The following is a 26,075-nucleotide window of genomic DNA, read 5'->3' on the forward strand; positions in this document are numbered from 1 at the left end:
TCTACAAAGAACGTTGTGAAGTCAACAGTTAGAAACCGTCTTGTTTCGGACCTAAGTGCTTCTTGTGTCTTATTGAAGACGAGTTATGAACCCAACATAAATGACATGGCTACTAAGATACAGCAACAAGCTCCCCACTAAAGTTGAGAACGATATTCCACTTAAAATTCTTTGGCAATATTGTGTATTACAATTGGCACTCATATTTTTTTTTACAAATAATGTTAGGTATTCATAAAACTTACATATTTAAGAATGTATTTTTGTGGGATTGGCAAAATACGACCACGGGACATGCAATCAAGTGTATTATTTTTCAATATACATGTAATAATGTTTTTGTACAACTGGCTTTGTCGCACCGACACATTTAGGTGGTCTTATGGCGATGATGGGATAGGAAAGGCCACAGCCTTAATTATTGAACAGTCTCAGCATTGTAATAATGTATTTTGAAGCATAATTTGGAATTAGGGATAGAAGTTGGGTGAGGGGGTTTGTAGCCATTCCAAAGAAAATAAGTGGCACAGTTGATAGTTGAGAATAATAAACCAGATTTAAAAAGACACACTAGTTGGAAAAGGTTCGCCATCCTTGCCCTATAACATACCTGTAAAAAAACATACATTATTGAACAAGGAATAAAAATACCTGGTAAACAAAGCATTATCCAAGATCCACAAGGCTGACCATTCCCATGAAACCAATCATCATTTTAGACCTAAGAAATTTAACCATTCAAAAGAAAGGAGATATTTCTCAGAATTTGCTTCAAATTGTGTTGGATTTTTGAAGTGGAGTCTTTTTTGATTATAGTAATAGTAGTAATTATAACAACAACATAGTTTATTGCCATTAGATAGCATACATTTGCAACAGACAATGTCAAATACAGTTTATTCTCGGTTATCCGGGCGCAGATTATCCGATTTGCAGATTAACCATGCACATTTTTGCCTTATTAAAAATACTGTAATTGGAATAGAATACATTTGAATTTGACAGTTTAATTGAGGTTGAAGAAAAAGAAAGTGATGAAACTGTTTCTCATTCTGTAGCTCTACAGTGTATAGATCCCCTGTTGGATTATATGGGACAAAGGGGGTTTGAATGTGGTGACACATGCAAAAAAATGTCTCGAGATAAGGAAGCAGATTAACAGCACCATTACAGACTTCTTCAGAGCACAGTAATGTCTGTGAGTTATCTCTATAAGTGCATCATAGCTTACTTTTTATGGTGCCGTACTGTATTTAAAAATATTATAGAAGGCATTTTCCTTACAATAAACACATGCTTTTGGATTATCCATGTTTTCCAATTATCTGTGCCATTCACCCCGGTCATTAGCCCGGTTAATTGAGAGTATACTGTACAATACATAAATTTCATTTCAAAAATTTCTAAAAAGATCTAAATGGCATAAAACAGAACACTATATATAAAAGGTTTATATACACTGAAAAGTAAAATGAAAGCTTATCATGACACTTTGGGCGATTTGTCTGTTGAATAGTAACTGAGGGGCTGATCATAACTACCATTGTTACCTACCTACACTCATGTTCATAAAAACCAGAACACCTTGAAAGACTAGTGATAGGAAGTTCATATTTACAGTACATGTGCATTAGTATGTTCTGAAGAAATGATTAGCATTTGAACCATGTTGGCCCTCAGGTCCGCATCGATATCTTGGCGCACCACCACCAACTGGTAAAATGTGAATGCGGCTCTCGTCACTATAAACCAAGGTAATGGATCAGTGTGACCTGAGCAGACATGCAGGATGCCTCGAAGACATATGTGAGAACCGTACCGTCAAATGATTGAGTCTGAAAGGGGGCGCATTATTGGCATGAGAGAACGTGATGCATCCATCCGGGAAATTGCTGCTCGTGTGGGACGAAGTGTGTCGACAGTGCGAGTGCGTACAGAATGGTTCATAGAAGGCTGTAGAACACGAGGAGTTGGGTCTGGTCGCACCGCCCAGCACCCCCCCCCCCCCGAGAAGATCCACACCTCATCCGAATGGCATTGCAGGACAGATCTGCATCCTCCTCGGCTCCGGCGCAACAGTGGAACGGTGTAACACATCGTACACTATCAGGAGTGACAGTCCGTCGCTGTTTATTACGGTCTGGGTTACCGGCGTGTCGTCCACTTCTTCGCCTACCTTAGACTAATGTGCGTAAACATGCTAGACTGCAATGGTGTATGGAACAATGTCACTGGGGACAGGAATGGCAGCAAATAGTGTTTTCGGACAAATCCAAGTTCTGCTTGTTTGAAAATGATGGTCGCATTTTGGTTCGCCGCAGAAAGGGGGAGAGCCATCACATTGACTGCATTCGCACAAGACATATAGCGCCAACTCAGGGCCTTATTGTGTGGGGCGCTATTAGGTACAACCACAAATCATAGTCGGTGCATGTCGAGGCCACTGTGACCTGTTTGACCTGTGTGAATGACATCCTGTGACCCGTAGCCATACCCTTTCTGCACGACACCCCAGACTCCATATTTCAGCAGGACAATGTACGACCACATGTTGCTGCACGAACACATGCCTTCTTATTGTCACAGAATGCCAGACTGTTGCCCTGGCTCGCCCGATCACCGGACTTGTCGCCAATCGAAAACGTGTGGAATATGGTGAAACGACAGGTGCAGCGCTGTGACCCAATGCCAACCACCAAACATGAACCTTGAAACCAAGTGAATGCAACATGGATGGCTATATCCCAAAACCATTCACACCTTACATGCGTTGATATCATCACACATGGAACAAGTTATCAATGCCATGGAGGGCCCAGTGCCTAATAGGCAACAGGACACATGCTGAACCTAGGTGACTGAAATGCTAATCTTTTCTGCAGAACATACTAATGAACATGTCCTGTGAATATGAACTTCCTATCTCTTGTCTCTCAGTGTGTTCTGTTTTTATGAACATGAGTGTATTAGGAAAGTACTGACGTTCATATTTGCCCCTTGACATTCCGTTTTCTTCAAATTCAGATAATGAGTAAAAACTGTTTAATATCAGCCATTTTTTAGATATGTTTTGAAGTTACTTAAGGGCATATCCTTCCATTCAGTAGGTAGCTTATTGAATAATTTAATCCCATTATATCTATAATTTTCTTGCGTCTTTTTCAATCTAACATGTGGTAAATCTAAATCATTCCCTCTCTACGTATAGTATGAGTGTACATTTCTACGAGATGTCAGATCAAGATTTTCTTTAATATTAAGCATGCAGTAAAATATGTATAGTGATGGGGGAGTCATATAAGCAAGTTTTTGAAACATAGGCGTGCATGACTCCATATTGGCCTTTCCTTTTATACAGGGCAATTCAAAATGATGGACCCGCTTTCATAAATTTATTCTATGAAATCTAATGAACATATCATACTGTGAGATATGTACAAAGAAAGGCAAACTCTCAAAGTTTAGTTGAGTTTAGATTTCATCCCACGTGGTTTCATTTTCAACCGTTACGAGCGTGCAGGAAGCGAGTAAAGAAAATAGCTGCGGCGGGAGAGCAGGAGTTGTTCTGTGTGCTTGATTACCATGTAAACAAGTCTGTGATTCGTGTTCAATGGCATTTCCGTACCAGGTATGGAAAAGATCTACCTACTGGAAAAGCCATTCGTGCGTGGTATGCAAAATTCAGAGACACGGGCTGCATCTGTAAGTGAAAGTCGACTGGCCGTCCTTCGGCTGGGGAAGAGACAGTGGAACGTGTTCGTGCCAGTTTCGTGCGGAGTCCGCAGAATTCCACCTACCAGGCAGCGAGGCAACTTGAACTTCCACACGCAACTGTTTGGCGCATTCTGCGGAAACGTTTACGAATTAAACCCTATCGCTTGCAACTGGTGCAGGCCTTAAAAGACACTGATTATGCTGCTCGAGCGTCCTTCTGTGTGATTTTCTCGCATTAATGGAAGAGGATGGGTACTCCGGAAGGGTAATTTTCATTGATGAATCTACTTTTGACTTTTCCGGGACTGTGAATAAACACAACATAAGGATCTGGGGAACTTCTAATCTCCATCAAGTTGTGGAACACCAACGCGATTCTCTCAAGGTGAATGTGTTTTGTGCCATTTCCCATGAGAAGGTTTATGGACCCTTTTTCGTCATTGACCCTACTGTGACAGGAAATGTTTTTCTCGATATGGTGCAACAATGGCTCCTGCCACAGCTCGAAGAGGATAGTGCAGATTTCATCCTTCAACTGGATGGTGCTCCTCCGCATTACCATGGCAACGTTTGGAGCCAACTCAACGAGACATTGCCACAACGCTGGATAGGTCGTGCTTATCAGGAGGATCGAACTCTCATTCGTTGACCACCACGTTCCCCCAACTTAACCCATGTGATTTCTTCTTGTAGGGTTTCATAAAGGATCTTGTTTATGTACCACCTCTTCCACTAACATAGTAGCACGATGCTCTGTTGATTAAAGATGTTTGCTGACAGCTGTCAAAAAGCACGTGGCTTTGTTTACAAACAAGAGCACAAACCCACGACCTTCATGCCTGCATCACAGCAGCCATCGCAGAGATTGGCCGCAACATACTACACAAGATTTGGCAGGAGATGGACTATCGGCTTGGTGTATGTTGTTACACGAGGTGCTCACATAGAACACTTGTGATATGACTTAAGAATACTTTGAGAGTTTACTGTTCTTAGCACATGTCTCACATTACGAAATTTTTATTAGATTTCACAGAATAAATTTATGAAATCAGGTCCATCATTTTGAATTGCCCTGTACATCTTATTGCTCTCTTTTGTCACTTAAACACATATATTGAGTCTCCTAAATTTTCCCATAATATAGTACCGTATGATAAATGTAAATGGAAAAAAAGCATAGTATGCACACATCTGATTACTGCTAACTGACTCTTTCAGTCTTTGAAGTAAAAATAACCCTCTAGACATTCTTTTACATAACTTATGTGTGTGAGTATACCAGGTTAACTTACAGTCCAAATGTATTCCCAGTAATTTGACAGAACTGTGTTCATACTCATACTGTTAAGTCCTTAACACTTGTTATGATAGTGATAATATCTGCATAGAGTACTGATCTGCAAGGTAAATTATGTACATCATTTAGATAAAGAGAGGTCTTATAACAGAGCCCTGAACTACACCTGTTTCTACTTTGAGTGTTACAGATCTTTGGTTTTCAACTTGTTCAATTTGATGTCTGTCGTTGAGATAGGATGTGATTAATAATAACTACATCCCTAACCCTGTAATAGTTGAGCTTTCATATTAGTATATCATGTGGTACAGAATCAAAAGATTTACTGGGGTCTAACAATGTAGCACATGTTATGTGGTGAGACTCAAAACTCTGTGTTACCTCAGTCACAATAATTTCTACAGCTTTAATGGTGGATTTACCAGTTCTGAAACCAAACTCTGTGGTATTTAGTAAATTGTACTTTTCAAAATATGCTTATAACTGCTCATTTATAAAATGTTCTATTATTTTAGATATAATTGGAACAATTGAAATTTCTCAATAGTTGCCTGGATCCAATCTATTACTATTCTTAAAGGTAGGAATTGTGACCATAAATTTCAAACAATCTGGAAAAATCCTGTCAGTCAGTATTGAATTGATCAGCTGAGTTAAAGGAACTAGTTTTATTTCAGTAATTTGTTTTAGAATATAGGTAGTTACATAAGCCATAATATACTTTGCAATTTGAGGAATTTAATTCTGATATTATATTAAGGACTTTTTCAGGCTTTCAGTGAAAGTGTTGTCAGAAAAAAACTGTTCAGTTCTATTTAGGTAATCATCTTTGTTCATGATAACTGTAATATTTCTTTTGTATGGTTCTGTAACAATGACTGTCTTCGATTTCTTTCTAAGATTTGACATTTGTTTTAAAGGGATTTTATGTATCTAGAGATTATAAGTTTTTTGTAGACTGATGATGTTAAGTAATTTATTTTTTGCCACATGTCTAACTTAGTCGTTTTCTTCAAGATGGAGTTTACTAATAGCCAGTTCAGTTTCTACTGAAGTAGTGATTAAGTTAAGGAAAATTAGTTAAATTAATATCAGATATGTCAGTAACTAGCTCCAAGGAATAATTTTAATCACATCATACAGCCATCTTTCATTGGTTACTACTTAAACCATTCAACAGAGAGACTTGCATATTATTCCTTCCAGATTTTACAAACTTTTTAAATATCTCTGTGTTCATATTTTAAATCTTTTTTTGTTCTTTTTTAGTGTTCACTATATTAATGTTTTTGCCAATCTTGTATATTTAAATGGTTGAAGATGACCTCTTTTTTTTAGAAGGTCAAAACTGGTTCCAGGAACAACTGTAAAAATATATATTTATCATTAGATTGTATTGAACAGGTGGACTCTATATATTCCATTACACATTGATTTCCATATTCATTCACCATTAGTTCATTTCCTAAATACTTCAAAAAGTTATCCTCAACTTCCATATCTATATCTCTTTTATTGCTCCTTTCCTTTATTTCTCTTTGTCATTACACAGCACTGGAAAGAAACAAGTATTCCAATTTTTCTGCATAACTTGATATAATTCCTTCAGTGTTGCACTATAATTAATGATCGTTGAACCTGAGCCACGTTATTCTTTCTGACATAAAACATAACTATGATGTGAACATCAGGGGTTCATCTGGTGAAATTCTCTTTCTCGGGTTTCAAATTGTTCTACATCTGCATCGTTCATAAGTTTGCTGCTGTGGATCTTAACTGTAAACATTTAGTGGGATGTAGTATGGAGAATGGAACATAAAAGTTGATGCAGTAGTCACCAAGCAACATGAAATTGAAAGAATAATATTGGTAATCGAGGTGATCACATCATGACAGCATGTAATTTTGGCCAATCCCATTCAAAAATGGGCATCGCTGTCCAGTATATGAACTATTTTTGTATGCTGGATGTTTCTCGAGGCCCTTGTGATTTAGTTTTATGCATCGTGCTGCTTTTACTATAATTCTGAAATACATCGGTCCCTCTCCCTAAACCATGATATGGTGGTTAGAGCTAAAAACTAGCGGGAATCATGAGTGCCAATATTAATTCATTGTGAGTACCCCGAATGAACCCAGAAAACTAGCACGAGACGAAGAATATGTACTTGACAACATGAGATGCTTGCACAAACCAGGAACAGGTATTGTATAGGCTGGAAACTGCTCGCTGCATGTCAAGCCTTGCAATAGCTCACTCGGCAAGGGTTTGGTGGGAGTTGTAATAGTAAATTGTGCTCGAAGTTTTGAATCCTACGGAAGTTTTTTTTTACACAGCTAATTGATTGGGATGTAGTGAAAGTATGCAAATACTTCATAGTTTCAACAGACTGATTTGCTTATTTGGTCATGAAAGGGCCATTGGTACGGTGGGATAAGGTATGGAGCTGGGTTGGAAGAGGCTAGGAAACATGCAATAGCATTTCAGTTACCTATGACAGCACCTGCTCAAACTGACTGTGTGTGATGATGTAAGGACCATATGGCAAGTTGCAACATCTTCGTCATAACAGAGCGACATAACTCGTGATGAGCTGTCTGTGTGACCAGGATCAGCAGGCTCCAGTTGTTTTACATGGTCCCACAGGAAAAATCTCCAGGGTGTAAGATTGGGCAAACTGACAGAACAGACGGCAGGTCCTCCCCTTCCTATCCATTTATCAGGATATATGGCATGGAGTAGGTTCCAGGAAACCACCGCGAATGCAGTGGAGCTTCATGATGTTCAAGCCACATCCTGCAGCAGTCAAAGAGTGGCACATATTCCAAGAATGGTGGTAGGTCATCTTGGAGGAACCACACACAGCGTTCTCCCATCAGAGGTCCCTCAAAGAAACGAGATGAGCGTGCACAATGCCACATCATACGTTCACGCCCCACTGTACCTGAAAAGCTGCCTGTCGTACCCAGTGGCGATTATCCACACTCCAGTAATGCATATTATATCAATTAACGGTTTCATTGTTGTCCATGAGTAAGATGGTCACTAAAACGGCAGAATCAGTGTCTATATGCTGTAGGGTCCATTGAAAGAATGCCACCCTTGCTTTGAAATCACCTCCATGGAGCAACTGATGTAAGAGCAGATGGTACAGGTGAAGCGGCTGGGTATGCAATATCCACGTAACAGATGCCTGGCTGATGTTAGTTTCCTATGGAATAGCCCATGTGCTAGTGTGAGGGTTATGCTGGACAGCGTCCAGCACAACCTCTTCATTGTGAGCAGATGTCATTGGATGATTTCAAACAGGCCATTTTCTTTCCAGGGATGCAATAGCCCACAAACGTCTTTCCACAGTCCAAAATGTCATGTCTGTTGGTTATCATCTATCCAGATAGCATTCTTGATACAGGTGTTGTGCCTGGTATGCATTCTGTCTAAGTTTGTCCATAGATGAGTAACTTATCTGCATACTCATCGCTGGAATACATCTCAAGGCAGTGAATAAGCTTCGAGGGGGGTAGGGGGTTTGCACAGCCACAATACCTCCCTGCCATCGCATGTTGTTATCGTTCCAATAGGGCATACTTTACCCTACCTGTGGTGTACAAAGCTTGGAACATGTATGATGTAGCTAGTTGGTTGCCTGTGTCCTAGCCACAGACCTTCACTTTCTTATCCTGATCCAGTCCAGCTCAGTACCCTATGCCGTCATACATAAGGCCACTTAAAGGGTCAGATAAGCAAATCAGCCTGCAAAACTGTTAAGCATGCTACCTTACCACATCCCAGGCAATTGGTGGCAAAATATAATAAATTTAAAAAAATACTTACGTGGGATTCGAACCTTCGAGCACCGTTCACTATCACAACTCCCACCGCACCCTTGCCAGGTGAGCTGTTTTGAGGCTTGACATGCAGAGCGCAGCTTCCAGCCTATACAATACCTCCTTCTGTTTTGTGTGTGGAACTTCTGTTGTAAGGTACATGTTCTTTGTATCCGTGTTTGTTTAACGGGTTCATTTGAGGTACCCATAATGAATTAATACCGGCACTCGTGATTCCTGCTGTCTTCTAGCCCACAAACACACATTTCGTTATGTTACTCTGGTTTAGGAAGAGGGACCGATGTATTTCAGAATTGTAGAAAAGATGGCAGGATGCATAAAACTAAATCGCAAGGTGCTGGTGAACCACCTGGTATATTGTTTTTACAACAATGTAATTTTTACATGCAGAAAAAATAAATATTTCCAGGTACCTGATGTAACTGAAAGCCAAAAGGAAAACAAGCAATTACAGAAGCTGTTTGGGAAAGATCCTTACACTGATCCTGAAGCTTTGAACCAGTTTGTACAGGAGGTGGAAAAGTATGAAAAATTTGTTGCAGGCCTTACAACGAAAACCTTGAATGGTCCAACACCGCTTGATATGAAATGGAAAGAATTACTTGATTTACAGGTATGCACTGAGCTTGTATCAATTTCTTTTCTGTGAAGTTGTGAAGTTTGTTATCATTACAACTGTAGCTATTGGAGAGTAAGATTCATGGTGTATCTTCTGATTGAATTTCTTTGTACCTTTCTGATTTTAGAGAATGTGTTTCTGTATTGTTGTTCTTTACCTTTTTTATGTCTAATTTTTGTTCTTGAAGTATACAAAGTTCTGTACTTCGTACAAATTTAGTTATTTTGAACTAAGCTTATAACCCCCTCTTATGATTTAGATGAACTGTATTTAGTACTGTGACATTTGCACATTTGTTCAGAGTTCTATTTCTGATCATATGTTCCTTTTATATATATTTTGTAACTGTTGGTTGCTGATATGTATATATGTATAATTTACCCATCCACTAATGTGTAGAACTGTTTCAGCACAGTTCATCACTTAACTAAAGCTATGGTACTAAACTGTTTTCAAAAGCAGTCACTTTGCTTATGTAATTTGCAGAATAGAATATGGTGCATTTTTTTCTAGTCTTTCAAGCGAAACACTAATAAAAGAAAATGACAAAGACGAAAGGTGCCTGGTACTGAGTATATTTAATTTCATACATGCCACTTGTATACAGTGAAACCTCATTTTCCTCATTAGCACGTTTTCCTGCTTAGGACGTTGAAAATTCAAAGTAACGGTTCCCATCATATTGAATCTGTATAAAAATACCTCGCTTATAGCATCATGAATATTCGCTATTACCACTTACTACGGTCACATTTTTTGTAGCTCTGAAAATGTTATTTGTCATCCCTCGTGAGTGAAACATGATTTCCAATTCTGGTAAGAGCCATCGCCACAGTTGCGTGATTACAGGAAAAGGTCTTTAATTCTTGAACTTCACAGGCTAAGTTTCACCTTCAGGGAACAAGCCATTAACCTCAGGAATGTTCAGCTTTGCTTGGCGGTTAGCAACGAAATTGTTGAATAACACACTCAGTCTGTTTGTACTTGCATTTTGCATTCCATTCAGAAGTTAGAAATTTTGTGTTGAGTGGATGGTAGTGAAAATTTGTTGCATGATTACCTCTATCTGGATTGGGAACATAATCATGTGAAGTTGACTAGCATGGTGCATATTTGTTTTGAGATGGCCTACTTGTGGGTATGCTAAACCCTTCTAAAATTCTGTACTAATGAAGACAAAATTTTAAAATGTCAGAAAGTGCATTGTCATCCGCATCTTTATTAGCGCAGAGGTGGGGTGGATTTTGAAATTCGCGCCTTCGAGTTTCGATTTGATCACTCAAGTTGGACGAAGTTTTGATGGTTCAAAATTGTGGCCAAAGTCATTCTTCACAGTCGCACATAAAAGGCTTTTACTAACATTTGGTTTAGAAAGAGTGTAATCTGAAATAATACTTTTATATTTTTATGGACCCCTGTGCAAATGTTTTCATATTTGTTGTCTGGTGTTTTCACACCTTTTAATACTTTCCTTTCATTTTTATAAATGGCAGATATAGTTCTCATTGTACCCGTACGTACAAAGCGTAAAATGTCCTCGGAATACCAATATAGTTGGTCTGTTATTGGACATTATAAATTTCCAGCTAACGGAACAGATATTTCAGGACAACCAAAACAAACCGATCAAATTTGATTTTATTAATATGACTGCTAAAGAACGGACTTTTCAAACAGTATGTACTGTATTGTATAAACTATTTTCCTCATATGGTTGAAGCGCTGGCCTTCTGACCCTAACTTGGCAGGTTCGATCCTGGCTCAGTCCGATGGTATTTGAAGGTGCTCAGATACGTCAGCCTCGTGTAAGTAGATTTACTGGCAAGTAAAAGAACTCCTGAGGGAGAAAATCCCAGCACCTAGGCGTCTCCGGAAACCGTAAGAGTAGTCAACGGGACGTAAAAACAACATTATTATTAGAAAATATTTTACGGTTAATCTGAAAATTTCGTAATCTGAACAGAATCCGGTCCCAATTAGTTTGGATTAACGAGACTACTGTATATGCGTTTATTTTCAGTCATGTTCAGGGATTTTTATGTCCAGGCACAAAAAAGTCAGTCGCTGGCCAGCGTCTTTCCTATTGAATTTGCATGGGGGGTCAAAGTGAGGCAAATGGACTTCATATATGGAAGTTATTTTTAAAACAATCCCGACGTTCTTATCTTGCTTAGTTCATCCTTTGTGACAGGAAGAATGTCTCCTTGAATTTTGGTTTCGCGCGTGACTCGGCTGGCTGGCTGGCTGGCTGGCTGGCTGGCTGGCTGAAGTACCGGTAGTGATCTCCCAACCATGCGCTTTTAACATTTCCAGACAGTCGTATGCAGTGCAGTGCTCATTTTGTCAGTAGTATGTATAATAGTGATTAAATACATATCATTGTCATATGTACAATTCTTGAGGACAAGTGTATTTAGTTTGTGTGGGTCGGGAGTTCGTCCTCGTGCGCGGGGATCTTAGTTCGAAGAAAAAGTGCAGAAGGATCATGGCGTGGTTAAAGCGAAGCAAACTGTCTTTGGATACGGAAGTTATTTTTAAATCGTACTGTACCAGTAAAAGAGCCCGACTTTAAGATTTTAATTTTAACGTAAGCATGAAATAGTTCTCAGGGTGAAACTGGATAGACACTAGCTAGGGCTTGGTACAGGAGGCAGGGTCCTATCTACAAGAAAAATTTTAATCAGATTGAATAAGAGTTTATTCATGAAATGCATATCAAATTACACATCACCTCATTGTAGATAGGGGTTGTCTTCAACATTGTCCTTTTAATGGTCCGGGTCTCCAGCTCACCGGGCCGAACAGGCTGGAACACGTTCTGGAAGATGAGGCCGGAACACCCAGGTTGGTCGTGTATGAGTAAGTCTCAAACTTCCGATGTTCTGGATGATCTCCGATGGTCTCTGACGATGTTGCAGGTAATCGCTCATCACCTAAGTCCAATGTGGACGATGGACTCAATGTCCACAAAGACTTCGAAAATATGTTCTTCGTCACTCGCAGAATTTACAAGTCAAAGTTCATGAAGACCTGGAATAATTGGTTTCTCACCACTGGCAAAATCACAAGTCACTGTCCATAAAGACTTTGAAGAATTTTAGAGTTCATCACTGGCAAAAATTACAAATCACTGTTCATAAAGACTTAGAATAATTTGTTCCTTAACACTCACAGATATTACAAGTCAATGTCCATAAAAGACTTAGAATAATTTGTTCCTTAACACTCACAGATATTACAAGTCAATGTCCATAAAAGACTTAGAATAATTTGTTCCTTAACACTCACAGATATTACAAGTCAATGTCCATAAAAGACTTTGAATAATTTTAGAGTTCATCACTGGTGAAAATTACAAGTCACTGTTCATAAAGACTTAGAATAATTTGTTCCTTAGCACTCGCAGATATTACAAGTCCATGTTCATAAAGACTTTGAATACTTTTAAAGTTCATCACTGGCGAACATTACAAGTCACTGTTCATAAAGACTTAGAATAATTTGTTCCTTAACACTCACAGAATTTACAAGTCCATGTTCATAAAGACTTTGAATAATTTTAGAGTTCACCCGCGCACAATTGATAAGTCCCAAATGGCCGTGATGGTTTAAGTCCGCATGAAGACTGTAACTACTCGAAGATAGCCTCTGACGACTACAGCAGCGTGTAGAGCCAGGCTGAATACTCAGCTGTGACTGACTGATCAGGCTAAAGTGAGCCCTCCTTATATTCGGTTTGGGGGCTTCTACGTCATCATATAGCGTGATCCCTTGAAGCTGGATATCTCGTGAATCCCTTGACGGATTTACTTGAGATTCACACTTTGCGACGTTTATGTGATTCCCTTCAAAATGACATGTCGCTCAAGTCGCTACCATAATTATTAGAGGAGTTTTAAAATTTTCTTAATTGAATGTTCGTGAAGGTGTGACGCTTGAATCCAGAACATACCAGGTCAGGCCAGCTACACTTGGCATGTCAGGCGGGTGATCTATCTTGCCCCTGCCGCTACGTCACACACACAGCTGTCCTCGACTCGCTCGCTCGTTCCACCGAATGTAAACAAACCAGGCTTGCTCGGAATATTACGCGTGATGATTAAATGCAATTAACTATAAAAAAATACGCATGTACAGGTCGTAACCGGTACAGTACCTCAAGTCCTTAACTCGTTATCTCATAATTTATGACAGGGAGAACGTCTCGTTTGTTTACGTTTCATGAGTGACAAAGCTGGCTGGCCAGTAATGATCTCCCAAACAGTGAGCTTCTAAATACACCGACAGCCGTGTGCAGTGGTGTTCATTTAATCAGTATTATAAGATCGATTAAATAAAGTTCAGTGATAAATGTATAGTTCTTGAGGACAAGTGGATTGTGTTTGTTATGTTTGTGTAGTCAGTGTAGTTGTGAGTTCGTGCTTGTGCGGGGGGTTTTTAGTTTGAAGAAAAAGTGCAGAAGGATGTACAATGGATCATCAAATTAAAAAGAAACATTCCGTAGGTAAACTCAGGGGAAAAGAACACAATATTATAATGAGTGTCCTGGATTATTTTTTAAAGACTATGAATTTGACTAGCGCAGTCTGTGAAACGGCTAAAGCTACAGGTTGTTCAGAAAGAACAATCTATGCTATAAGGAAACAACACACACATGGTCCTTTGTGAACTCCCGCAAAAAAAAAAAATTTAATTAAAAAAAAAGCAAAAAGAGGACTGCAGAAAAATGCAAGGAAAATTAAATATGATGAAATTGTGCAAAGTGGAGTGCGTCAGGTGGTTCACTCTTTTTTATTTGCTATCATACCACTGACATTGAACGTGATTTTGAGTCGGGTAAATGGAGAAGATTCTTTGCCACGATTTTCCAAAACTACGTTGTATCACTTCTTACATGATATAGGCTTCCATTATTTAAGATGGGGTAATAAAGCAGCTTTCATTGAAACCAATGAAATTATTAATTGGAGGCACAGATATCTCATGGAGATAAAAAGTTTGAGGGCACAAAATAAAGCTATAATTTACATAGATGAATCGTGGGTAAATATCGGGCAGACAGTGACAAACAAACGGAAGGATATGATAGTGAAAAGTGCACGGCAGGCCGCCATTGAAGGGGTGAGTTCGGGACTTAGGCCACCGAAAAGCCGAGGAGCGCAATTCACCTTAGTCTACGCTGGTAATGAACATGGTTTTGTTCCAAATGCTGAACCAACATTTTTATGCCATAAAAACATGGCGGATGCCCATGAGGTAATGACTGGCGAAATTTATTAAAAGTGGTTTTTGGAACAATTGTTGCCGAACACTCCCGAAGGTGCCATGATCGTGCTGGATAATGCCGCTTATCATTCCCGTAAGTTGGAACCTTTGCCGGTGGCTTTTTGGCGAAAAGATGACATCGTACAGTGGTTACGTAAAAAGCAAATATCTTTTGAGGACGGGATGTTCAAGTAAGAATTATTGCACATCGCTTCTCAGAATAGGGCTCTGTATGATAAGCAAAGAAAGATGAAATGGTAAAAGCGGCAGGTCAGCAGATTCTACGTCTCCCGCCTTATCAATGCGAGTTAAACCCTATTGAGATGGTGTGGTCCCGGGTGAGAAACTACATCCGGTATCATAACGTATCATTCAAGAAAAATTATGTGGAAAATTTAATAACCGCTGCATATAAGAACATTATGGTGGACAATTGGCAAAATTACGTGAAAAAAGTAAAGAAAAATGAAAGAGATTTGTGGAAAGCAGACAAATTACAGGACGATGTCAACGATGAGCAGTTTTTAATAAGACTTTCTTCATCGTCCGGATCATCCTCATGTTCATCTCCCGAACCCAGTTCATCCAAAGCGGGAACATCAGACCTTGCAGAAATGATAGAAGGTGTACGTCCATTGTCTGAGAGCAACGACAGTGATCAAGGTGTGTTGTATTTATTTTACCATCCTACAAATATCAATTTATGAATGAATGAACTTAAAATTATAGAATTACAAACGAAAAATGTGGAACCGTGACGCCCTGAGTCGCACTCGAGTGCGATCTTCAGAGTCGATTTCGCAACAGCGCGCTCCATCTACGCTGTACTGCAATTTAAGGTTGGAACGCTCTATAGAGGATTCACTTCCTCATTCAAACAGGAAAAACACCTGTGCAAACAAGATACAATGTCCCACATCAGTACAGTTATTTTGTGCAGATAAACAGAGTTCAAAAAAATGGGTTAGTGTGGTTATATGGCTTATGTAGTAAGAGATGGAAGAGGAGGGGAAGTAGTTTGGGTGGCAGACTCCTGCCACTCAGCTGTGAAAAACGGCCACGATTGCTAGGAAAATGGAGACTTTGAGTGATGTGCACCACTGGTTCATGAGCAAGCAACAGAGCTCCTGTTCAATTGCTTCAGTTGCACTGGCCTGCCCATTGTCTGTTAATTTAAATCATTGTTATATCCTCATCACTTTTAGTGCAGTTGCACACCATCCTTTATTAATGTAAGTCATTATTTTCATCAATAATATTCTTGCATTTCATATTTTCTTTTCATTTTTTTCTGAGAAGCATTTCATATTTTCTTTTAAATTTTTCTGAAAACTTCTTTCATTCTACGTATATTTGAGCATTCCATATGCAAGTGTGCAGTTTGTAAGCAAACAATATGTTGAAACCAAACATCAGCTAATATGGAAAAGCATTTGTGAAATATATAGAAAGACTATTTTAGGTGAACCAGTGGCCTGGAGATGGTTTTTGAATTTTTTGTGAAAAACTAGGTATTTCAGCTTAGAATAAATCCATTCAGAATATCTTCCAGAACAGCAATCAAACAAGCAAGCAAACAAACAAACCCACCCCATGGAGCTACAGCCCTGATGGATCTTGGCCTAGCAAGCAACTGCTGCTGATACCGAGGGACTGCAGATTATGAGGTGACGTGGCCAGTGATTCTTAACTTCCTAGACTGGATTCGCTATCTCACAAACAGAAAGCGCTCGGGTTAGTCCCACATAAGCTGGTGGACCTTGAACCAGCCCTCAAATCCAGGTAAAAGTCCTGCACTGGCCAGAATCAAACCTGGGGCCATCTGGTAAGAGATAGGCTCTCTATACATAAGCCGCAGGGTAAACTTGAGAGCAGACAATGGCCTCTTAACTCTTTGTCGTCCCTAACGCTCCAGAGCGCTTGCGTATTATCATTCGCTTGCTGTGCTGAAGGGTCTTGTGAAACCATACTGTATTCCGTTGACTCAGCAAGCTGTCAGGACCTTGTTGAGAGCATTTCCTGTGTGTATTTTCCAAGCAGACCTTCTTTATAAACATAGTCTTTCAGTTAGAGATTATTCTTGTTCAAGTTTACACCATTGTTGTCTAATCACGGAGTTGTGTCGAAACGTATGAAAGAATGCGAAATTGAAGATATGTTAGAAGTTAGTGGAGATAGTGAGCTGTCTGGTTGTGGTTCAGAATTGTGTTCTCATGAATGTAATAGTGATCATGATTCCTACAATCTTGAGCGTGAACAAATATTGTGTGAAGGACGAGGGAAAGGACTACAAAGAAATGTTACAAGTGATATCTGGAATCACAATATTAGTTTTGATGAGCTGAAAATATGGGAAAACAATGCAGGTCCAAATCACGATTTACCTTCTGGGAGTTCAGAAAAATATTTTTTGAATTATTTGTGGGATCAGAATTTTATGAGCTAGTAGCAAAACAGACAAATATTCTTGCCACATATTTACAAAGAAAAATTAGCGCTGTTGATACTACCTGGCAAGACAGTAACGCTGATGAAATAAGGGAATATGTAGGAGTTCTAATTTATATGGGATTGGTTGTTTTACCTGAAATAGACGATTACTTCCTAGGAGACTTTTGCGTGTGCCCGTTAGTAAGGTAGGCAATGACACTGAAACGGTTTAGGAAACTTGAGCAATATTTACACCTAAGTACCTATGTAAACAGGCCAACACCACAAGATGAACATTACGATATTCTGTACAAAGCAAGACCAGCTTTGCAACTTAACGAAAAATTTGGAATTTCGTACACATCTGGCCGGGAACTCGTAATAGATAAAGCTATGACGGTTTCAAGAGAAGATTTATCTTGAAACAGTACTTACCAGGGAAACCCACCAAATGGGATATCAAAGCATTGGGATATTGCTGACAGTGGAAGTAGAAGTGGCTACCTTCTGAAATGTGAGATTAAGGGGAAGAAAGAAACACCAGACCAGAATTTATTATTAGGAAAGCAGGTGGTTTTACACTTGACGGTCACACTAGAGAAAGTGGTATCATGTTTACTTTAACTCTTTCATTTCCGCAAAACTGATGAAATTATTGCTAATCCATAACACCTATATTTGTGCGACAGCGAGGATAAATAGAAAGGGTTGGCCTGAACAGTTTAGGAAACCTGCACAGTTGAAACTCAAGTGGGGAGAATGTAGGAAAATGCAAAATGCGGGTGTAACACAAACAGTCTGGCGAGATAAACGTGCTGTTCTTATGCTGTCAACAAATTCAGATTCTGTGAATGATGGTACATTGAAAAGGAAAACCAGTAAAGGCAATGAAGAAATAGAAATTGTGTGTCCTCGTGCTGTCATAAATTACACAAAACAAATGTGTGGCGTGATCATCAGTGATCAGAAAATAGAATACTATATACGGGAAGCTGTGGAAATACGTAGAAATCCTGGGCACCGGCTATCAGTTACGTAATACCTTATTGCCAGCCATTAAGAATTTACATAGGTAGTTCCCTTCCCTGCCCCTTCACTAGTGTTATTTCGTCTCGGTGTTTTTTCCAATTTCGTACGTTCCTCGTCGCCAGATGTTTCATTTCAGGCTTATGTCTATGTCTTACACCTGACATATGTTACGCAAACACGTTATGTGAACTGCTTAGTCTGATTGTGATAATTCGTTCAGCTTCCGCTTCTAACACTAACGTTGTGCCACATCCTGGGGGGCCATCTGGTGGTGAATGAACGTACCATTTCTACTTATATTATAATGTTCCAAATTCAAAAGTGTCATTGTTTAAGAAGCCTTTCTCGTGGACAGTCGAGAATTCTTCTGAGGACGCAGAGCACAATTTTCTGTGAAACGTTAAGAATTTTACCTTATTTTCTTGACCCGGCACAAGCCCAAAAGCCTATACAATATCATGTCTAGAATACTATGGGGTTGGGCAATCATGTAAAAAATGGTGGAAATTTATTTTTCATTGTGTGATCAATGTGTGCGTTGTGAACAGTTCATTCTTTACGATATCAGTAATTAACCAGCTCTCACAGCTCATGGAAACAGACAGCTGAACTTCTGGCGCAATTTGGTGCAGCAGCTGATCGGAAACTTCACATCCCGAAAACATACGGGCAGGAAAAGTAGTTTACCCATTGGCTGTCCATCCCCTAAATTATTTCATTCTCTTGTGAAGATACCTGGTCATGCCAGAGTGTATGTGTTGTGTTTGCAAATCAAAAATACGGCAGCTTCTGGGAGAGGCAAACAAACAACATTCAAATGTAAGCAGTGCACTCTACCACTTTTTGGAATACCACCAGGAGCGAAATGTGGATATTCAAAATTACGGTGAGTACACATTTATATGCATTGATCATTTAGGAACAAAATTTAAAAGAAATTACATTTATATCTTTATTCGTTTGACTTGTAGTTATTTTCTTTTTAAGGGTAGCATTTATGCTGCTGTCGCTATTGGGATTTAAAGGACTCAGTCGGAAAACACAGTAATTACGGCCGGGCATCCGCCCTTAAATGGAGAACGGTAAAAGCTTAAGGTACTCATTGCTGTGCTGAGTGGCTCAGATGGTTGAGGCGCTGACCTTCTGAACCTAACTTGGCAGGTTCGATCCTGGCTCATTCTGGTGGTATTTGAAGGTTCTGAAATGCGTCAGCCTCATTTCGGTAAACTTACTGGCACGTAAAAAAAAACTCCCGCGATACGAAATTCGAGCACCTCGGCATCTCCAAAAACCTTCAGAAGTAGTTAGTGGGACGTAAAAACATTATTATTATTATTATTATTATTATTATTATTATTATTATTATTATTATTATTAAGGTACTCGAACTGAACAAATACAATTGACACCATCAATTAATTGACTAAAATACTAATTTTTTTTGCCACTTATTTACCTATTTTTCATTATTACATGTGGGAAGGATGTCAGACACTAAAGTAAAAAGTTTTTCTGACTTTACTTACTTGTTTCAAAGATAAATCCTACCTTCAAAATAGGAGACTAGAATCCTGGGATACATTTTCCTGAATATTTCCTTTGTTTATAAATAATTGCTTACCAGATATCATATCGTTGACACCATGTTGAACTAATGAATGTCTAAAAATGTATTTTTCATTTTTGTCAGTTTCCAATGCTAAGGTGGGTTACTCATCTCGTGGCAAATCGTCAAATCTGTAGCTGTTAGTGAAGGGCTGCAATGGCCTTTACACTTCGATGAATGAGGTTTCTCTTAACGTGGCCATGTGTGTCATATTCGGTGTTGCTTTTTTAATTCTACTGTTAACTTTTAATGTGCAAAAAGTAAGAAATATGCTACATTTGCATATTTTCCATAGTTGTTTTGCTCCTGATTTTGAAAGTCTTGGTGAAAACTAATGAACATGCCACATTTGACACCTTGTGATAATTAGGATATTTAACAAATCTTTATGAAAACTAGCAATTGTGTCATTGAATTTCTGGGAAATTATTCCTGCTGGTGAGTTGTTTTCAAAATCTCTGAATTGATTATTCAGTGGATTGTTTATTGAAAATGATCTGGAAAATTTGATAAGTCGACGGATTGAGCAATATCATCATAGCTACCATATTTCGAATGCTACTTTAAAGCAAATTAAAAGTTTCCGTATATGTCAGAAATCATCATGGAGACTTATGGCTGTGAGTACTGCCTAGAACACTAACAGCCAAAATTCTACAGGGCGATTTCTCACATACACCAACGTTTAACCCGTGAGGGTTCACATCAAACTAGCTGCGTGATGGATCACTCATGGTCGATTTGACTGGGGAGTATGAAATACCAGTTTTTGTAGCAAAACACATTGTATTTTCATGTCCATGAAATGAAATACCAGTTTTTCTTGCAAAACACATATTGTGTAGGAAAAATATATCCATGAACCAAAATACTGGCTTTTTAGTAAAACAAGCTGTATTATTAAATAAAAACATATCCATGAAACGTAATACAGTGTGCAGCAGAAATAGCTGACGAATTTCAAAAGTAAATAACTCAGCAACGCAATAAGCCATTCACAAATTTGTGGAGTTTAAAAGAGTAGTGTTTGTCATTTTTCTCACATACAATAGATAGGAGCGAACTAACGTGTGCACGTGCATCACCTTGTCCGAGCTATTCAGTTGGTTGCTAGCATTGTGTGGAGTGGCGAGCATCAAGGTTTTGTGATTTAGACTTACTTCAAAAATACAGACACTGTTACCACAACACAGGTTTCATTTCATAGACACTTTGGGTTAGGTAGGCATGGGAAAGTTCTGAGCAGGAATACCATTCTGTTATGGGTGAATAGTTTGAGAAAAAATGATTCGAGCGTTAGAAAGAAGCTGCCTGGTAGGCTCGTAATGTCCGAACACCAGAGACTGTCTATGCATTGATATGCCATTATGTAATATCCTCAGTGTTCTTTAGTAGGCATGCAAGTGCTACGGAACTCTCGGATTGCACTGTAAGGAGGATTTTACACGCATAGATGAAGTTCCATCCGTACAAAATGGTGGGTGTTCAGAAATTCTGTGAACGTAATTGGGCCAACTGCAGAGCTTGTTGTGTGACTATCCAGAAATCTGTGGTAGCTGACACCAGTGCCCTGGCAAGCGATGAAGCATACTTTCATTTGGTAGGCTACGTTAATAAACAAAATTTTCAGTACTGGTCCACAACCATTCCTCGACAGTACTAGTTTTTGTAGCAAAACACATTGTATTATTAAGGAAAAGCGTATTGACGAAATTAATACCATTTTTTGTAGCAAAACACATTGTATTATTGAAGAAAAACGTGTCCATGAAACTTGCAAAACACTTCTATACCGACAACAAAGACTGCAGATGGCAAACGTTGGGAGTTGTGCACGGTGTATATGACCGGGTAATATTGCAACGCGAGGAGTTTCGGACGGTGGAAATGACCAGGCTTACAGACATAGCTATCTACTGACTGGTAATGGAAGGGGGAACAGCGAACGTAAACATGTTTAGTGGATGAATCCATTGAAAGGTATAGGAAAGGAGGAAGCTTTATACCATGAATTTATTTTGAAAGATTAAAAAATGTCTGCATCCGTTCTAAAAGACTGTGATGCGACCCCTCGCAGATTAATTTGCTTTAATGTAACATTTGAAAAAAGATTTGAAGAAAAGATTATTTTGTTGTTAAAATTTGATATTTGAATATTTGAATGTATCCACATCATACAATTTGATGGAGATCTATTTTAAAGGAGAAAAGGGTGACTATGACTGAATGTTTCTTGAAATGTCCAATTTTGAAGAGTTCAGGGAAGGGGGGGGGGGGTTGAATGTGGTGCAGTATACTAACATAATTATATTTTACCACTACAGAATAAAAGTAAATTTAGTAATATCGGTGATCCTGCTGAATAGTTGAATTGTTGAATCAAGTTAAATATTCTAAATAATGAGGCTACACTCAATGAATTTACAGGAACAGTTTGCTTTGATCTAGACTATCTGTTGCAGAGTGATGTCCAGCCCTCAGCCACTCTGCTGTAAACCATTTGGCATGGGAATATTTTAGACATGGCCCATTAATGATCATGAACATCACCGACACTAGTGTTTTTGTCTACATTTGATTCTGGAATTTAGCAGGAGTATTATTCATTACACTAAAACCCCTGTCACATTCTAAGAAAGATACTGATCTGATTTGTATCTTTTGGATCAGTTCCCTTAATGCTTCTCCAATAAATTTTTCTTCATTTGCTTGAACTAGTAAAAACCTTTCAAAGTTTTCACAACAGTACAATTGTCGAATCCTATGGTTGACAGCCCCGAAGGTGGTTTTCTGTGGTTTCCGATTTTCACGCCATGCAAATGGTGGGGCTTTACTGTATTCATTTATTTATTTATTTTAATTTTTTTTTAATTTTTTTTTTACAATTTTGCTTTACGTTGCACTGACACAGATAGGTCTTTCAGTGACAAGATAGGAAAGGGCTAGGAGTGGGAAGGTAGTGACTGTGACCTTAATTAAGGTGTAACCTTGAAATTTGTATACAGTAGAGTCCCATAAAATCGTCTCTTGGTAACTCAACATTCCGCTAAACTTGACATCTATATGTTTCTTTTTAATTTTACCACAGCCGATAAATCACAAAATTCCTCTTTAGAAGAGGAAAGAAGTAATATTCTTGGAAATAAAATAAAATAGTTTTAATAATTGTATGGCATCATATCTAAACCTCATTTAAAAGTAATTCTTAGTTGTACGTAAAGTTTCCCTTTTCACTTTGATATACTGGGTGGCGCAAAAGTCACTGGACAGTTGCTTTAAAAGAAAACGAAAGTAACAGCAAGACTTAGTGTAGTAGGAAGTTTTAACCTGTTAAGTTATTACCAAATGGCAATGATTACGCTTTGTCAAGTTGGTATACAATGCTATGACAAACAAAACAAATATGATATAATCAAACTAGTGCATTGTTGAGAGCGTGATCTGTGAGATGTGTTTACAGCTGTAGTTTTCCGAATTGTCACGATTTTAAAGAAAGAAGAAAGGATTTTCGTGTTGAAACGTTTCCAAAGAAAAGTGATTGGTCGAAGGGCAGATATTGACATGCCTCCACATTCACCAGATATCGCACCCATGGATTTTTTCCTATGGGGTGTCGTCAAGGACTCTGTTTATTCTAAAAAGGCTCGGACCATTGCTGAAATAAGACTACATACACAACGCATTTCATGATTAGGACAGCGATACCACACTATGCCATAGAGTATGTAATAGTGTTCCAAAAAGACTTGAAATATGTATTCATGCAGACGGAAAACAGTTTGAACATAAAATATAATTGTAAGCATTGTTTGTATTTGTAATGAAACATAAATTCAAGCTTTTGTTTAAATCATTGTCCAGTGACTTTTATGCCACCCTGTATGTATAACTCAGATTCAACTGTATATTCCTTCTGATATGCTCTGTAACAGGTCTGCACAATTTGAGGGCCAAGCCTATCTTGGACCACTTGGTCAAGGGCTAGATCATTTTAGACCTTCAGTCATAGTCTAGTCCTCTGACACTAAACATAAGTAAATTTGTTAGTAGATTTACAGTAAATACCACTTAAAAATGAATTTGAACACTCAGAAATACACATTACCAAACATACAAACATAGAATCAAACATAAGCATATAAACTACATTGCGACTCACAATATAAACTCCTTACTGAAAACCGGAAAGCTCAAGAACTTCACAGATGAATTAGATAGGCAAAATATTCTTGTGGTAGGGCTTCAAGAAATGAGAAATTTAACAGAAGATCCATTTGAATCTCAAGGTTGTAGAGTGTACAATGGGAAGCCAGGTCAAAGTGTCATGAAACATTGCCCCCTATTTGGTACAGGATTTATAGTAAATATGAAAATAATAGATTCCGTAATTGATTTTTAAAGCCATCTCACCGAGAATTGCAATTCTAACTTTACAAACCACAAACTAACTTTACACCATCATGCCCCTACCAATGGAAAAATTTCCTAACAAAAACTCTGCAAGAAGTCAATTTCTGGGATCTCCTCGATCAGACAATAAATAAAATAAATATGAATAACATCAAGATCCTTATAGGGGACTTCAGCGCTCATCTGGGTAAGAAAAAGGAGTATCGAGATGTAGTAGCTCCTCATAAATATTCTAACAGAAATGGCCAAAGACTCGTAGAAATTTGCAGAACCCATGGACTCATCTCCAAATCTACAAATTTTAAAACAAAACCACACAAACTTGGAAACATCCTGATTGGACAAGAGGAGAATGGCAGCTAGACCACATATGTATGGAGAAATTCTTTCACAAGGAAATCTACAATGTCAAAGTTCTAAGGGGAATGGACACTGGTTCAGATCATTACTTAATTAAAATCAAGACTAAATTTACTCCATTAAGAAGAAAAAGACAAAATAGAGTTGCAGAGAAAAGGACATGCAACTCTCATCAGTTAATCCAGAATGCCCAGTATCGGCAAAGAACAGGAACTACAGGACAAACAGACAATTTAGATGACTAATACCAATTCTTAAAAAGAATCCAAGGAAAATACATGCCTGGTGGACCTCTGATTGTGATAGAATGCATGAAGAAAGATATCAACCTTGGTTGAAATTTCAAGCCCACAAAACAAGAAAACTCCATGAACCTCAAGAATGTCAGAAAATAATTCACCCAAACGATTAAAAGAATTAAGAGAAAATATCAAAAATATTGAATAAACTGTATTGAGGAAAATTATTACAAAAACCACTTCTAGAGATTATTACAAAGCCTTTGGTAAACAATTGCAGAAATACAACCCCCCCACATTATTGTTGAAAAATAATGATGGAAAAATAGCGCATAACAATAAGGAAAATGCAGAAATTATGGCGGAAGCATTTAACTAGCTCTTGAACAGTGATGAACCTGAAAAGCTCTTATTAATTGATACACATAACTAAACCAGAAAATACAAACCCACCTACTTCAAAAGAAGTTGAAACAGTGCTTAAGGAAATAAAGAACTACAGAACGTGTGAAGAAGACCAGGTTTTTGCAGAGATGTGGAAATATGCTGGCAGTGCAACTCAGACATCCCTCCATATTATATTACAGAAAATTTGGATATCAGAAAAATTCCCATAACAGTGAAGAACAGCTATAATTATTCCAATTCATAAGAAAGGTGGAAGAAGTAATCCAGACAACTATAGAGGTATTTCCATCCTTGACTGCATGTATAAGATTTTCTCTAAGATACTATATAATTGGATTAAAGAACAACTGGATCAGGAGTTAGGTGAATACCAGGGAGGCTTCAGACCTTGGAGAAGCTGCTCTGAACAAATAATAACTTTGAAGCTAGTCATGGCATATTACAGAAAATGAAACAAGCCCCTCTCAATAACGTTTATAGATTTCAAGAAAGCTTACGACTCCATCCACAGACCATCATTATTAAAAATTTTAAGACATTTTGGACTTCACTCAAAGCTAATCATATTGATTGGACTTACTCTAATACAATTTCTGAAATTAAGTTCAGAGGAGAATGGGTGATGGATTGTCACCTCTTCTTTTTAGCTGTGCACTAGAGTATGTTATGAGGGAACAACTTGAAAAATACAAAAATTAGAACCAGAAGTATAACATACATTTGAACTGTCTAGGATTTACTGATGATGTAGCTCTTCCGGCCAATGATATTCAGGAAACAAAACAACAAATAAAATCTTTACACAAAATAGCTCAAAATATTGGTTTGAAAATTTCATTTGAAAAA

At 38.3% G+C, this 26,075-nt stretch overlaps 1 protein-coding gene across 3 annotated transcripts in view; it reads left to right on the top strand.

Annotated features, from left to right (window-relative positions):
- The window catches only part of mop (myopic), a 310,174-nt gene that overhangs the window by 159,546 nt on the left and 124,553 nt on the right, over positions 1 to 26,075 (top strand). For all 3 annotated transcript variants that reach the window (XM_067151489.2, XM_067151488.2, XM_067151487.2), the window contains exon 13: positions 9,273 to 9,476. In XM_067151489.2, the coding sequence (XP_067007590.2) occupies positions 9,273 to 9,476 (204 nt within the window). The remainder of the gene's footprint in view (positions 1 to 9,272; positions 9,477 to 26,075) is intronic.

Source organism: Anabrus simplex, chromosome 7, assembly GCF_040414725.1.
Source record: "Anabrus simplex isolate iqAnaSimp1 chromosome 7, ASM4041472v1, whole genome shotgun sequence".
Lineage (NCBI taxonomy): Eukaryota > Metazoa > Arthropoda > Insecta > Orthoptera > Tettigoniidae > Anabrus > Anabrus simplex.